The 16,745-nt window shown below is 48.2% G+C and overlaps 1 protein-coding gene across 2 annotated transcripts in view; it reads left to right on the top strand.

Moving 5' to 3' along the window:
• Nucleotides 1–9,854: 9,854 nt before the first annotated feature.
• The window catches only part of STARD8 (StAR related lipid transfer domain containing 8), a 79,458-nt gene continuing 72,567 nt past the window's right edge, over nucleotides 9,855–16,745 (top strand). Inside the window, exon 1 of one of the 2 annotated variants that reach the window (XM_028842495.2) lies at nucleotides 9,855–10,115. In XM_028842495.2, the coding sequence (XP_028698328.2) occupies nucleotides 10,071–10,115 (45 nt within the window). In that variant the 5' untranslated portion in view covers nucleotides 9,855–10,070. The remainder of the gene's footprint in view (nucleotides 10,116–16,745) is intronic. The other variant, XM_028842494.2, reaches the window with a different exon arrangement.

Consider the following 16,745-nt stretch of genomic DNA (forward strand, 5'->3'; position numbering starts at 1 on the left):
TTATTGTTCTGTTGTTATTTATTTTATTTTCACCATCCTCATCACTGCTCTTATTACTTAGTTTGCTTTTTTCTCCTTCCATGTACTCCATGCATTTTTCTTCCTCCAGCTCTATGGATTGATGGTATATAGAGAAATGGAAGCATATCAGCCTAGCAATGGCTTGTTCCGGGTCTCATGATTCATCAAGTCACCAAGAAGGCCACAGCTTCACAGCTCAGGGCTTGCTTTTGCTGCGGCTGGGCCTCTTGGGAAGCCTTCTTGCCACTACAGCATGGTCTGAGTCAAGCTGTACAAGCTGCGTTGTGTCAAATATGGGGGGGCAGGCACTTTTGGACTGACTTTTGCCCTGTGGGATGTCTACTAACTAACCTTGCCTGGTGCCCGGTTGCTGCTCATCTCCTTCCCCCATTGCTGAGAACTTCTGAGCCCCGCTTCAGGCCTAACTCCATCTCTGGCCCCCATGCTGACACTGGGAAGCCCTGGGCCCACCTGCTGGCCTCCACATCAGACTCTTGCCATGATTTGGCACTGGCCCTATGCCCTGGTTCTAGTCACTGGGCTCTGACCGGAAACAATAGCCAAGTCCCCACCTTGCCCACACCAGCTCTGATCTTTGGGTTCCATCCATGGTAAAGTGATAGCTGAGCTCTAGTTTGCTATTGCCGATCCTCTCACAGACTTAAGTCTGGTCCCTTTTCCTCCAGCAAGGTCTTGCTGCCACCTGCCCCTGCACACACCCCACTCCCTGCCCGCCCCAACTGTCTCCTAGAGTATTTGGCATCACCCATCCCTGGACTCCTCATCAGTTGCTGTGTCCTCCCCAAGACATTGTGTGAGACTGAAAACTTCTGCTGTTCCCTTGGGTGTCCCCACTTCTGGCTATTGCCTCAGCTCTCTAGAGAGCCTGTTCTATCTGTTCTGCCTGCCTGACTGCAAGTATAGCAAAGCCTGCCCAGGTCCTTCCATCTCTCAGGGCATCTGGGCTTGCTTCAGCAAACTGTGGCCATGATAACCCATAATAGGAAATCTGACTACCCACCAAGCCTAGCACAGGCTCCCAGCATTAGCTGACACTAACTCGGGCTCTCCCTGAGCTCTGTTAGGCCTTGAGACATGCCATTGGGCCATCCAGGGGCCCTAAGAGGAGGCCTAGAGTGTCACTGACCCAGACCTTGCTCCAAGCCAGTCTGTTTCTTTCTCCTGCCCCGTTTCTCAGCCCCCCTCTCCCGGTATTTGACTCCTCCCTTCCCCCCACACACCCTGCTCTCTCAGCCCTGCCAGGTTCTGGCTGACCTGTCAGAGCCAAGACGACAGCCCTGATACCAAAGCATTTGGTGCCACCACCTTGTGCAGAAATTGCTCACGTGCTGGGCTGTTGATAACCTACAATCCTACTGACAGATGCTTAGGGGATTCAGCCTCCAGTTGCCACCACTTCCTGTGAGGCCCAGCAGGATTGGCCTGTTGGCAAGTGGGCCTCTTGGAGAGGTAAAGTGGGTTGGCCCACGGTGGAGGCTGCCAGGTCTGGCTAGGAAACATAGCAGAGCCTGGTCTTCGGGGATCTCATATCCCCTGCCCTGACTCTAATTCTCAGTATAACAAGCTGGTTGGAGTAGGAGCCACAGGAGCTATGAGGTGCTGAGTTGACCTACTTATGGGCAGTAGCCACTGTGGCGGGAGGCAGAGGCCTTGTGTTCCTGAGCTGGGAAGTCGACATTTCCCACCTCAGTCCCTGCTGTGGAAGACCAGACTTTCTAACAGCAGTAATTTCACTTCTCCAAGGAGTATCTCATATCTTTTCTAGAGATCATGCTTAGGCCTGCCTCAGTTTCAGGCCGTTGGTCTTGATGGTCCTGTGACACACTGACCACCAGTCTCCATCCCATCCCAAGAAACTCCTACAAGGCAAGGGACATTTTGCACACACACACAAAAATGATCAGCTACCTCCTATCTGCCAGAACTCCCTGTAGTATGGGCATTTGACATGGGGCCTTCTGGAAGCTGGGAGAGGAATGGAAGGGGAGTCCCAAAGTCTTTTATAGAAATGGTTGGGCCTCACTGGTGAGGGAAACTGAGGGAAAGAAGGGACTCAGGGACTTGATAGTATAAAGGTATAGCCTACCTCTCTGGTATGATCACTCTTGAACCAGTCACAAAGAATATTGAAGCTAGAAGGATACTTAGAGCCACCTAGCCCATTGGTTTTCAAACTTAGATGTTCATCAGAATCACCAGAGAACCAGATTCTTCTCCCTAAGGTTCGGATTCAGGAAATTTGGGGAAGAGTCTGGGAATGTACACTTTGGAATATAGTTGTGCACTGGGTTTAGGAATCATTGGTCTAGTCCAGTGCTCTCACATTACAGGTAGGGGAAACTGAGGCTCAGAGAGGCAAGTTTGCAAAATCATCCGGCAATGACCTAACCTGATGTTGAGAGTTCTGTATGATCTGATTTCAATCTGCCCTTTCTCATTCTAGCTTCTCATTTATGCATTCTTGGGGTTGCTGTATAAAATATAGGACCCCAGTTAAAGGTGAGTTTCAGACACACTTGTATTAAAATTTATCTGAAGTCCAACTTTAACTGGGCACCTTGTACTTTTATTTGCTCAGTATTGTGATCCTATGAACCCTATACTGGAGACATCTTGAATGAACTTCTTCATATGTAATTTCTGAATTCCTACTTTTAGACCTTTGCTTATGCTGTTTCTTCTGTCAAGAATACTCACCCCATCACTTCCCCAAAACCTGCTCATCTATCAACACGAATGTCACCTCTTCCCTCAAGCTTTCTTATTCCTTGAGTTGACCCTCATCTAGCTTCCAATAACACTTTCTCTGACTCTCTGCTTCCACCCCCTCATGCTGTATTTTGGATCAAGGCTGTTTGTCTGGTTGGCTTAACTCTCCTGTGGAGCATGAGTCAGCCCTTTGCCAGGGTGGGGGTCATATTTGAACAGTCAGCAAAGTGTAAAAGAATGGGCTCTGGAGTGGGGTGGCTTTTGCTTGAACCCCAGTTCTGTCACCTACCAGCTGTGTGACCTTGAGCAAGATTTCTTACCTCTCTGGGACTCAGTTTTCTCATCCGTGAAATGAAAATTATAAGAGTAATTTCTTCATAATGTTACTGTGAAAACTAAATGAGAGTGCTTAGAATTGAAAGAGTACACAAAAATGCCCAATAAATCTTAGCAATTGTTATAAATCATAATCATCATCATCATCATCATCATCATCATCATCATCATCATCATCTCTGTATCCTCAGCGCCAAGCACAGAGTGCTAATCAGTAAGGTCTACTGAATGAACACATGGGTGAAAGTAAAAGGCCTGGATATAAGATCCTGTGACCTATTAGCAGAAGGCGCTAGATGCTAATGTGTATAGCTCTGCATTGAAAATACACATGCCTTGGAAAATCATGTTCCCTCAGGAGGAAGTTTCTGCCCTTGAGGAGCTGCGTAAAATACCATATTTCTCTCTAGGAGAATAAGCTGTTGTTTGGAGATTGTTACACAAATGTTTGTCTCGTAGGAGCACTTCTATGCTTCTATTCTCTACAGTAATGATTAGAAATGGAAATCAAGACTTACGCCTTTCTCAAGTCCCTGCCTTCCTGTGGAATGCCAAAAACTTTATTTTCTTTCCACCAAGCTTAGCTGTTTCCCTCTGTTATAGTGGAATGCATTAATTAAAAGATTGGCAAATGCTCAGAGACCAGGAAAAAAATGATGAAATACAAACACCAAGTTCTGTCCAAGTTTACTTTTCTGATTCTTCACTATTACTCCTATGATGGTTAATTTTAGGTGTCAACTTGACTGGATTATGGAATACCTAGAAACCTAGTAAAGCACTATTTTTGGATGTTTCTGTAGGAGATCAGGGCATGCGTCTGATGGACTAGGTGGGGAAGATCCACTCTCAATGTGAGCGGGCACCAGCCAGTCTGCTGGGGGCCTGCAGAGAGCAAAAACAGAAAAGGCAGATATGATGAATTACCCGCTGGAGCTAGGATACAGTCTTCCTCTTTTGTCCTTGGACATCAGAATTCCAGGTTCTCCAGCCTTTGAACTCTAGACTTACACCAGCGCTTCCTCCACAACACTGGGGTTCTCAGGCCTTCAACCTCAGACTGAGAGTTACACCTCAGCTTCCCTTGTTCTAAGGCCTTCAGATTTGGACTGAACCATGAACGTTACCAGCATTCTAGGGTCTCCAGCTTGCAGACCTTGCAGACCCTGCAGGCAGCCTGTTGTGGGACTTCTGAGCCTCCGTAATTGCATGAGCCAATTCTCCTGATATATATATATATCCTATATATATAGGATATATATATATATATATATATATATATATATATATCCTATATATATAGGATATATATATATATATATATATATATATCCTATTGGTTCTGTCTGTCTGGAGAACCCTGACTAATATACCCTTAAACACACTCAGTAATCAAGGGTTCATTGGGTTCATGGTACTCACTAAAATGAGCATAAAATAAACAGGTAGAGATTGAAATAAAAGGAGATGAGAAAGGTACTTTTCTAGCGCAATGAGATGTATTATTCTCATCTGAAATCACTTATGATTTTTATTGGAACAAGGCACCCAGCAAATTGCCTGGCATAGAGTAGATGTCAAATAAATATTTGTCAAATGGATGAATGGATATTATTGAATGAAAAGTAGAATGTAAATAGATACATAAATCATTTTTAACAAAATAAATGAGGAAGAATTCTTCTAATCTTTTCCTGCCTACCATGTCCCTGGCTCAATGTGGAAAAGTGACTGATTTGGCCCTGCATGGGAACCCTGCCTGAACTGTGGAGTAAGTACCATTTATAGTCACCTCTCTTAGACTCTTGAACCACCCAAGTGGTTAGCTGAGTCAACCTTTTCCTCATCTGCATCTAGTGACAGGAAACTCACTACCTTATTGGCATCCATGCTATGATTCTTGGATGCTCTAAAAATATATGACTGCTGCATCAATTACTAGCAAGTAATTGCTAGTAATTGTGCTAGGACACAAGCCTCTCTATTATCCAGACTCAGGTACTCTCCAGTGTATCACAACTGACACCCTTAGAATATATAGCTGTATTTTATTCAAAGGTGGTGGGAAAATAACTTTCCTAGGAAGCAGGAAACCTGGATCCAACTCTGAGCTCTGCCACTGACTTGCTGTGTGAATTTGAGTATTCTCCTTCCTTATTTGGGCCTCAGTTTCCTTTTTTTACTCAATGAGGGGGGTTTCAAACAGGATGCTCTGCAAGACCTCCAGTTCAGACATTCCAGGCCAGGACTCTCTAATGAGGTCTAATTAAGATCTTCTAATGCAGTGGTTCTCAAATTGTGGTCCAAGAATCCCTGGAAAGCCTGGGCGACATAATGAGACCCCCATCTCTAAATATATTTATATAAAAAAATACATTAAATATATGCTATATTAGTGCACCTGTAGTCCCAGTTACTTAACAGGCTGAGGTGAAAGAGTTCGAGGCTACAATAAGCTATGATCGTGCCGCTGCACTCCAGCTTGGGTGACAGAGACCCTGTCCAAAAAGAAAAAAAAAAAGAAAAGAAAAGAATCCCTGAAGGTCCCTGAGAATCTTTCCAAAGGTCAAGGAGATCTTTTCAAACTAACATATCCGCAGGAGGCAGAATTTTCTTCATATACTTCAATACATAGCAGAAGCAGCTATGAGAATCCAGCTGCTTCTGAATCCAGCCAAATTATCAAAGAGAATAACAACAAATGTAAAACCTCCCCACTCTTCTCGGTAAATTTATTTTTGTTTTGTAAAATATTGTTATACTTCATAAAATATTAAAAATATATTCTAAAATATGTTATTTATATTAACATGTTTAATTTTTAAGCATGACTTTGACAATGAACAAATCAATCAAGCAATATTCCTTAAATGTTTCCATCTTAATTTCTAATATAGTGAATATGGATAGATGTAACCCACATAAATAAAAACTCCATGAAATCCTTCATAACTTTTAATAGTGTACAGTGGTCCTGTTCTTGTAGGTCTGACTTCCTTTCTCATTCCATATAGTTTTCTGTCTGGTCCCCCAATGGTCACAGATGTGCTCTGCTCAATATCTGGCACAGGAATGGACACAGTAACTTTGGGAGAAAGGCCATTCTTCCTTCCTCATGGGCCTCAGCCATACCGGGCCTGGCCTGTCTTCTCCTTCACCTGGGTTCCTTGGCATAGACCGGTGACTTGGGCCTTAAACAAGGCACCCCCTTGTGGGCAGTGCCAGTTCCCGAGTGGAGAAATCAAGCAGCTGATCAGGCGAGGTTGATGTGCTAGCCTCCCCGCTTGCCTGCGCACAGTTGCCCAGCCCCTCCGGGTTCCAGCTTCCCTGAATGCTACACTCTCCATACCTGCCACCCAAAGAAAGCAGATTTCATGACTGCTATGCCAGTTGTCAGGCCTTGGGTGTGAGGCAAGGGAGAACCTGCCAGATTCAGAGTCCCCATGGGGGTATGTGGGGAGAAGGGAGATAAGGAGGGAGAACTTGTGTTAACTGAGAGAACCACTTCACATCAGGTCCTGCATGTTCCTTCTTTCTTTGTTTGAGACGGAGTTTTGCTCTTGCCGCCCAGGCTGGAGTGCAATGGTGCAATCTCAGCTCACTGCAACCTCCGCCTCCTGGGTTCAAACGATTCTCCCGCCTTAGCCTCCTGAGTAGCTGGGATTACAGGCACCCACCACCACGCCCAGCTAATTTTTTGTATTTTTAGTAGAGACAGGGTTTCACCATATTAGGCTGGTCTCGAACTCCTGACCTCAGGTGATCTGCCCATCTCGGCATCCCAAAGTGCTAGGATTACAGGCATGAGCCACCGCACCTGGCCTGTTCCTTCTTTCTTAATGACAAACCTGGGAGGTGAGCATAGATCTTTATCCTTATTCTCCTGTTATAGCCATGAAAACCGAAGGTTCCAGAGGTAATGTGACTTGGCTAAGGTGGTTACACAACCAAAAAAGTAGCTGGGCTTGGATCTAAATTCACATCTAATAATGTCAAATCAATGCTCCTTCTGCTTTACCAGAAGCAGGGAGAGCCAGGAGCATTCAGGAGAAGACGAGAGAGGAAGGGAGCTAACATTTATTGAATACCTACTATGTGTCAAGCATATGTTATCTCATTAACTCCTAACAGCAGTCCCCTTATGTAAGCAGTGACTCTCAGTTTACAGATGAGGGAACAGGCTTAGGGAAGGGAAGTGGCTTTTGTAAGGGTACACTGCTAGGAGGTAGCAGAACCAGGATTCAAATCTAAGTCTGTCTGGCTCCAAAGCCTCTGCTTCTTTAATAATACCAAAGGAGATTTATTTTTATTTGTTAATTGTTTATGAAGACAAACCATTTCTTAGCCCACATATTCATATTTCATAGTTCAGGAACACAGGTCAGTGACAAACTTCTGTAATTCAACCCAAAGAAATTCTTTATATTCCAAATCACTTTGTACCAGCCTTCCTCATCTCCTCAAAATCTTTTATGGAATCATAATTTCTGCAAAAATTTGCGCATGCCTTCTTCCTTGGTTTGGTCAGAGCAAACACAGAGAGCTGCAACCCTCAGGGAAGCAATAAATGCTCCAATAATATGAAACCCATGCATCTGAGGTTTCATCAAAGCACTGGAAGCCACGGTAGTTATTATCCTTGATAGATATGTCAACCTTAACACCAACATCCTTCCTGGCTGGTGGAGAATGAGCCACAAATAACATTTATTGAGAACTTACTTTATGCCAGACGCTATACTACATGCTTTAATTCATTCTGTTTAAACCTCCCAAAGGAGGTAGGTACTATTATTATTGCCCATTTTACGCATGGGAACACTAAGGCAGTAACAGGCCCAAGGTCACCAGTTAAAGAGCAACAACTAGTTTTTGAATCCAGGCAGTCAACTTCCGAGTTCATGGCTTAAAACCACCTCAAGACTAAACTGTTGTGAGAGACCCAGAACTGAAACTGAAGTCTCCTGGTTTCTTAGCTTAATGTGGTGTGCTGTGCACTAATGCCTCCTGAATGAATGCCCAAGGGCGTGGCTGACACATCTCCCAGGGGCCGGAATGGAAAGAAGGAGGTGAACTCCAGAGAGCGAAAGACTATGAGGCCATCCTAGGAGGGCAGGCAGCTTTTACTGTAATAGTTGCTTCCCAGTTCTCCATCCTCAGGCCTCTGGCTGCAGGGCAGGAGGGCATATGCTCAGAGAAAAGTCTCTGAGCTCTGACTCCTCCCGTTATTCCGCCCCCACATGCAGAGGGCTTCCCCCTTATAAGCCTGTGCTCAGCTGGAGGTGGGTGGGAAGCCACTTATCTTGGCTCTTGCTGACTATCTTCCCGACACAGCCCAACAAAACTCACATCTGAGACACCCTTGAGGTCGGTGCTAGAGAGAGGGTGAGGTCAGTGATTGTAGCCTCCTTGGTATAAACCAGGAAACTGAGGGCCACAGAGTAAGTTGTAAACAGAGCTGGGGGGACCCTCACAGAGCCTCTGGACAAACCTCCAGACAAAGCCACTGATGAAGAAAGGCCTCGAAGGCAGGCAGAGGCTTGCTTAAAGCAGCCTAGGACCTTCCAGGGACCCAGGACCTGGCTGTTTGCCTGACTAACTTGGGTCTCTGAAACAGAAGTGAGGCCAGGGAGAGTAAGTTATTCTGGGCCTCATGATGACATGTGCCTCCAGAGATCCAAGCCTGGCCTTTTGCCATGGGGTCCCTGGGAGCCTTCTGGCCACCAGCCATGGCACCCTGCCTGCTGATGCCTGGGGAGGGGCTGAGAGAGGGGGAGGGTCAGTGCTTCCTAATGGCTTCCTGCCCAGAAAGCCTCTAGAACTTCCTACTGCTAACTTTCTTTCCTCTAAAAGAACCGACTTGAGGGCATCCAGAGGGTTCAAGTTTAGATTCCAGGCTAAACTTCTAGGCTTAGAGGGTCCTGAGCATGGGACTGGATAAAGGAGGGAAGCCATCATCTCTTCAGAAGATGTTTAGAAAAGGGCATACACCCAGTCTATCTGAGCTGGGAGAGAGCTGTTATGTCCTGAGGCAAGGGGATGGATGAAATGGCATTTTAGGGCTCCGATTCTCTTTGGGGCAAGACCTGACTTCCTATGGACTCCCAGGAGCAGCAGGGGAGTTCTGACAAGAACTGTGGTTGTCCAGAGTGAAGTTTCTTTGAGACTTGCCCTGTACCTAACCCCGAACAGATTTGAGACTTAGAGACCTCTAACCAGGCATCTCATTGTACAGCTGGGAAAACTGAGACCCAGGAGGAAGGGGCCTCTCCGAGATGCCACAGTGAGTCAAGAGTCCTCACTTTAGAGGGCTGGAGAATGATCCACTGAGGCAGGGCCAGGGCTCCTGTCTGAGAGGGGCTCCTGAGGCTGCAAGCTTTTCCCCTTCCGTGGACTGCATTCACACCTTGTTCGGTCCTGCTGGGGTCGGGGCTCTCCTTCCTTGCCCCCTTTCCTTGGCATTCTTTCCACAGGCCCTGTGTGGTCTGGGCTCTACCGAGAGGTCCCCAAGGAGAGCTGGCGCGTTAGTCAGCCAAGAAGCAAGCAGGCAGGCAATGCCAGCATGCAGGTGGCGGGGCTGGCAGGGGAGCCGGCAGGAGGGCCGGACACCCGGAGCCGGGGAACTGTAATGTTCAGGGAATTTCAGTTGGCATTGCTGTCCCGTTCCAGCCAACTGGCTAACGGTGCCGAGTTTGAATCAGTGACCCGCCTCCTGGTCCCTCCTCCTTAGCCAGCCTCTCTCTCTCCCTCCCTTTTTCCCTCCCTCAGTGGCCCTCCAGGAGGCGGGAGGCGCCCGCTGTCAAGGCAGCTGAGCCCCGGCAACCGCTGCTCTCCGCTTCTCCCCTCGCGGGGCCGCCTCATGGAGCGCAGGGCCCGGGCTGGCTCTCGCTGAATCCCGGGCCTCTTTTAGCCTCATCCCCAGAGTGGGAGGGGACCGTGCCCGGCACAGCCCTGCCGGCCCTAGCAGCTCCCCACACGCCACCATGCCTCTGCTGGACGTTTTCTGGTCTTGCTTCAGGAAGGTGAAGGTAAGTGACTGCCCAGCCCCAGCCCATCCCGCTGCTCAGGGGGGAAGGAGGCAGACGCGGACCATTGCGCGCCAGCTGGGAAAACGGACCAGATGGGCTTCTGAGACTACCTGAGGCTCTCAGAGTTAAAAGGGATTGGGTTCAAGTCTCACCTTTGTTACTTAACCAGTTCTGTGACCTTCTGTTGCATTCCCATAAAAACAAGTCGGCTAGTTGGTTCTTTTTCATAAAACTTGCCTCTGTTGCTTCCTGGATCTTGCCACAAAGGCAAGATGCTTAACCTCTCTGAACCTCAGTTTCCTCTCAGCTTTAGAATGAGGACCATAGTAACACCAACCTTATGGGGTAATGAGGTTGGTGTTATTGTTTACATAGTAAATGTATGCAAATCCAGGAGATAATGTGTGTAAGGTTCCTAGTAGGATGCCTGGTGAGGAGCATCCACACAAGCAATGGTATCTATTATTATTATTATTATTATTATTATTAATTTCTATCCACATATATCAAAGCACATACTCTGTGCTAGGCACCATTGGAGCTACACAAAGACAAAAAAGGGCTGGACACAGTGGCTTACGTCTATAATCCCAGCATTCTGGGAGGCCGAGGTGGGAGGATCACTTGAGGCCAGGGGTTTGAGAGCAGCTTAGGCAACATAGGGAGACTGCCATCTCCATTTTTTAAAAGAAAGCAAAGAAGGACATGGCTTTTGTCCTCAAAGAGAATATAAGAAAAGTGACAAATATTTACCAGGCACCTACTATATGCCAGACATTGTGCTAAATAGTCAGTTTGTCAGTAAATATTTGTTGAGTGTCTACTATATCCTGGCCATGGGGGATACATGAGCACAGCCGAACTCACAAGGGTGTGTAAAGCATGATTCCACTTTCAAGAACCAAGAAACTAATATTTATTTAGTATCCACTATGTACCAGACCTAGGCACTTTTAATTCATTCATGTGGTGGTGATCTTCAGCACAACCCATTGCTTTCCTGCTTTTATAGATAGGGAAAGAGCACTGTGAATAGTTAAGAAATATTTACAAGGTTGCTCAGATATGACCGGCAGAGCTGGGATCTGAGCTCCTAAGTCCATGCCTTTCTTGACACTGTGTGGTTTCCCACAGTACAACCCAGGAGGAAGACTTTCAAACGACTAGCCTGACTGACTGTAAGACAGGATGAAAGAATGCTGGGACCTTTGGGAAGGAAAGATCCATTCCACCGGGAGGGACTTGGAGAGATTTCACAGGAGGTCACATTTGGGCTGAGTCTGAGGCTTAAAGGAAGAGAAGAGTTTGTCAGTCCAAAAGTGGGGGAAGGGCATTCCAGGCATGCCTGGCAGAGGGAACTTCATGAGCTAGAGTTTGGAGGCAGTCAAATGGTAGTGGGCTGGGGGAAGGGCTTCTTTCGTGATGTGGCTCAAATGTAGGGTTAGAGGGGATAGGAGCTTGAGAAGGGGAAGCAGGGACTACTTCCAAAAGGGTTTGGAATTGGTCTGTGGATTCATGGTCCTCACCTAGTGGGGGTCCCGAATGAGATTTTTCAACCATCTGTGGTGGAATGAGAGAAAAGTAGGGATAATGTCGTGCAGTGTTCATAAAACTAAATTAATTCCACTCAAAGGACTATTCTTTATTTGGAGACTGTTGTGTCCTTCCTGTGGGGGTGGGGATTCAAATGATCTTTCTCCTACAAAATATGAGTGAGAAATTTTTTAAATGTCTGCCCTCAGCAAAATTACAAAGTTTGCAACATGCTGATTGTTTCCCTATTTATTTATTTAAGAACGTTTTCCTCATCCATGAAATCTGAAACTCTGGTGACTACTGTTTTGGGGAATAAGGGGCTGATTTCAGTACAATAGGGATATAATTAAGTGGACGGTTTTAGAAAAAGCACTCCAGCAGTAGTGGGCAGGGATGGTGCGGAAAGGCCCAAGCGGAGGTGCAGAGGCCAGGAAGGAGGCAGCTGCAGTGGAAATGAGGATGGGAGAGGAAGAAATGATGGAGAGCTGGATGGAAGGAGAACGACGGGGGAAGGGAAAATTAAAGCGCCTTTGAGGTTTGATGCCTGAGAGGCACCTCTGTCCCCTACCCCGGTTGACTGTTCTAGGTGCTTGGCATGGATTTAAATCTCTTTGCACTCATTCCCCCAACTTCTCAGATACCCAGCAAACATGTCCTAACCCCTGTCAGCCTCTTAGAAACTGTTGGGCTAGGTTTAGGGCGGTGGCTCATGCCTATAATTCTAGAATTTTGGGAGGCCAATGAGAGAGGACTGATTGAGGCCAGGAGTTCCAGACCAGCCTGGACAATATAGTGAGACCCTTTATGAAAAATAAAAAAATTAGCTGGGCATGGTGATGCATGATGGATACCTGTAGTCCCAGTTACTTGGGAGACTGAATTGGGAGGATTGCTTGAGCCCAGGAGTTCAAGGCTGCAGTGTGCTATGATTGCACCACTACACTCCAGCTTGGACTACAGAGTGAGATCCTAACTCAGAAGGAGGAGGAGGAGGAGGAGGAGGAATAGTAATTATAGGTATGGTGTCACACCTGTAATCCCAGCACTTTGGGATGCTGAGGCAGGTGGATCACTTCAGTTCAGGAGTTCAAGACCAGCCTGGGCAACATAGTAAGACTCTGTCTCTAGAAAAAAAATTTAAAATTAGTCAGGCATGGTGATGCATGCCTGTTTTCTCAGCTACTTGTGGGCTGAGGCAGGAGGATAACTGCAGTGAGCCATGATCTCACCACTGCATTCCAGCCTGGCCATTAGACTGAGACTATGTCTCAAACAAAACAAAATAAAACTGGTGGGCTAGGACAGCCCCAAGAGAAGGTTGAGGATCTCTATCCCGGGTCCCAGACATTTGCACACATTCACTCATGTGCGTGTCCACAGAGGACATACACGTGCATTTGTGCACATTCAGCCCCACACACATATGCACAGGCACACCATTCAAGTGTGCGTACACACATACACACATAGAGACGAACACACATATACCGTGGCACAAGCAGGCAAATGCACATGTACACACAAACAGTGCACATTCCTAGCATGATGTAGACTCACACACATATGCATGCATGCATATACAGAGGTAGGCACACAGGCACATCAGATACATACCCTCCTACGCACAAGCTTGGGGGACACACAGAGACACAGCCAGGCACGTCTCCAAAAAGCCTGTAGACATACAAAAGCATGCACACGGCGTGAAGGCCCATGTGCATGCGCATGCATACACACAGGTCTGTGGTTGCGCATGTCCTTGGCAGATGTGAATCAACACACGGCTGGATCTCAGGGCTAAGAGGCAGCCTGCCAGATCCACACACACACTTGGACTGCGTGCTCCCTTTTCCAATGCTGCTGCTTCAAGGCCCCAGTCAGAAAGGCAGGCTCTCTGGGCTCGGGAGCTCAGTCAAGGGCACAGGCTGCTGTGAGCCACCTTCCCTCTCTGAGCCAGGCCCCCTGAATGTGGGAGACTGAGGGGTTTGAGGGGTGGGGAATGCCCAGGACAGATCCTGTCAGAGCTGAAAGGGCCCTCTCAGATCATCTTATTCAAACTTCTCATGGTCCTGATAGGGAAACCAAGCCCCTTGCCTCCCCCACCATATGGAGCCCCCCATCAGCTGAAGAGGTATGAGGAAGGGTGAAGCAGACAAACTTAGGTTTCAATTCCACCCCACACCCACAGGCACACATACTAGCTGTGGGCCTTTGAGCAAGTCTTCTCCGAGCCTCAATTTCCTTGTTTGCAGAATGACACTAATCAGTGCCTGCCTCATAGAAATGCCACGAACATTTGGTGGGTGGGTTGTGTGTGTGTTGTTTTTTTTTTTTAACTGAGTCTCGCTCTGTTGCCCAGGCTGGAGTGCAGTAGTGTGATGACTGCTCATTGCAACCTCCACCTCCCGGGTTCAAGCAATTCTCCCACCTCAGCCTCCCGAGTAGCTGGAATTACAGGCGCCCGCCATCACCTCCAGCTAATTTTTTTTTTTTTTTTTTTTTTTTGGTATTTTTAGTAGAGACGGGGTTTCACCATGTCGGCCAGGCTGGTCTCAAGCTCCTAACCCTAAGTGATCAGCCCGCCTCGGCTTCCCACAGTGCTGGGATTACGGGCCTAAGTCACCACGCCCAGCAAAGTTGTGTCTTTAAAGTGCCTGACATGGAGTAGGTGGTCAATACACATGATTTGTTGGAAGCTGCTTCCGAAACTGTGTAGTGGAGGCATCACAGCAAAGAACGAGGGTTATTCCATATTTGAAAATTCCAGGGTTAGGGTCTCAGGTCTCGTCTGCTCCTTTGCCACAACTCGTCCTCAGCCCTTTACTTTGACTCTGCCTAGGTCCAGGAACAGAAGTGATCCATTTGGGAGATGAGGACTGACACCTCAGAAGCCAGGGATGGTGGGAAGGTGGCAAGAGGCCAGGTCAAGGCTCAGGATTGCTTTGAGCTGCTCTTGTGTTAGGGGCAGCCAAGGGACAAGACATTTAAGTGTGAGATGAATCCAGTATAAATAGTCCAATATGTGTCTTCTGTGTCTTTCCCTTGAGGCCACTCAGGGCCCAGAAGGTATCCATGGCCGCTTGGTACAACCAAGCATGCATATGAGTCAGTTTCTCACCCGCTCCCCCCCAACACACACACACACCCCACACTCACACTCCACACACACACAGCACACACACCAAATACACACCATACACACACACCATACACATGCCACACACCCCCCACACACCACATCCCACACACACACCCCACACACCACACATACACCACACACACACACCCCACACACCACACACACACCACACACACACCACACACACCACACACACGCCACACACACACACCCCCCACACCCCACACACACAGCACACACACCAAACACACACCACACACACACCATACGCACCACACACACACACCCCACACACCACACACACACCACACACCACACACACACCACACACACACACACACCACACACACACCACACACACCCCACACACCACACACACACCACACACCACACACACACCACACACACACACCATACACACACCCCACACACCACACACACCCCACACACACCCCACACACCACACACACACCACACACCACACACACACCACACACACATCACACACACCCCACACTCCACACACACAGCACACACACCAAACACACACCACACACACACCATACTCACCACACCCCACACACACACCCCACACACCACACACATACCACACACACACACCCCCACACTCCACACACAGCACACACACCAAACACACACCACACACACACACACCATACACACACCTCACACACCACACACACCCCACACACCACACACGCCCCACACACACATCACACACCACACACACATCACACACACACACACCACACACACACCACACAGACACACCACACACACACACCACACCACCCACACACCCCATACATCACACACACACCACACACACACACGCCACACACCACACACACCCCACACACACATCACACACCCCACACACACACCCCACACACACACCACACACACACACCCCACACACCACACACACCCCACACACACCACACACACCACACACACACACCACACACACACACCACACACACCACACACACCACACACACACACCAAACACACACACCACACACACACACCACACACACACACCCCACACACCACACACACCCCAAACACACATCACACACCACACACACACACCACACACACACCCCACACACACACACCCCACACACCACACACACCCCACACACACATCACACACCACATACACATCACACACACACACACCACACACACACCACACACACACACACCACCCACACACACCCCATACATCACACACACACCACACACACACACGCCACACACCACACACACCACACAAACACCGCACACACACACACCACACCACACACACACACACCCCACATACCCCACACACACACCACACACCACACACGCACCACACACACACCCCACACCACACACAAACACCCCACACCACACACACACCACACACACACACCACACACCACACACACACCACACACACCACAAACACACACCACACACACCACAAACGCACACCACACACACACACCACAAACACACACACACACCACAAACACACACCACACACACACACCACACACACACCACACACACACACCACACCACACACACACCACACACATACACACCACACACACACCACACACACACCACACACACACACCACACACACACACCACACACCACACACACACCACACACACACACACACCACACCACACACACACCACACACACACCACACCCACACACCACACCACACACCACACCACACACACACCACACACCACACACGCACCACACACACACCACACACACACACCATACACACCACACACACACCACACACACACACCACACACACCACACACACACACCACACACACACACCACACACACCACACACACACACCACACACACACACCACACACACACACCACACACACCACACACACACCACACAC

The sequence above is a fragment of the Macaca mulatta genome, chromosome X, assembly GCF_049350105.2.
Source record: "Macaca mulatta isolate MMU2019108-1 chromosome X, T2T-MMU8v2.0, whole genome shotgun sequence".
NCBI classification, from domain to species: Eukaryota; Metazoa; Chordata; class Mammalia; order Primates; family Cercopithecidae; genus Macaca; species Macaca mulatta.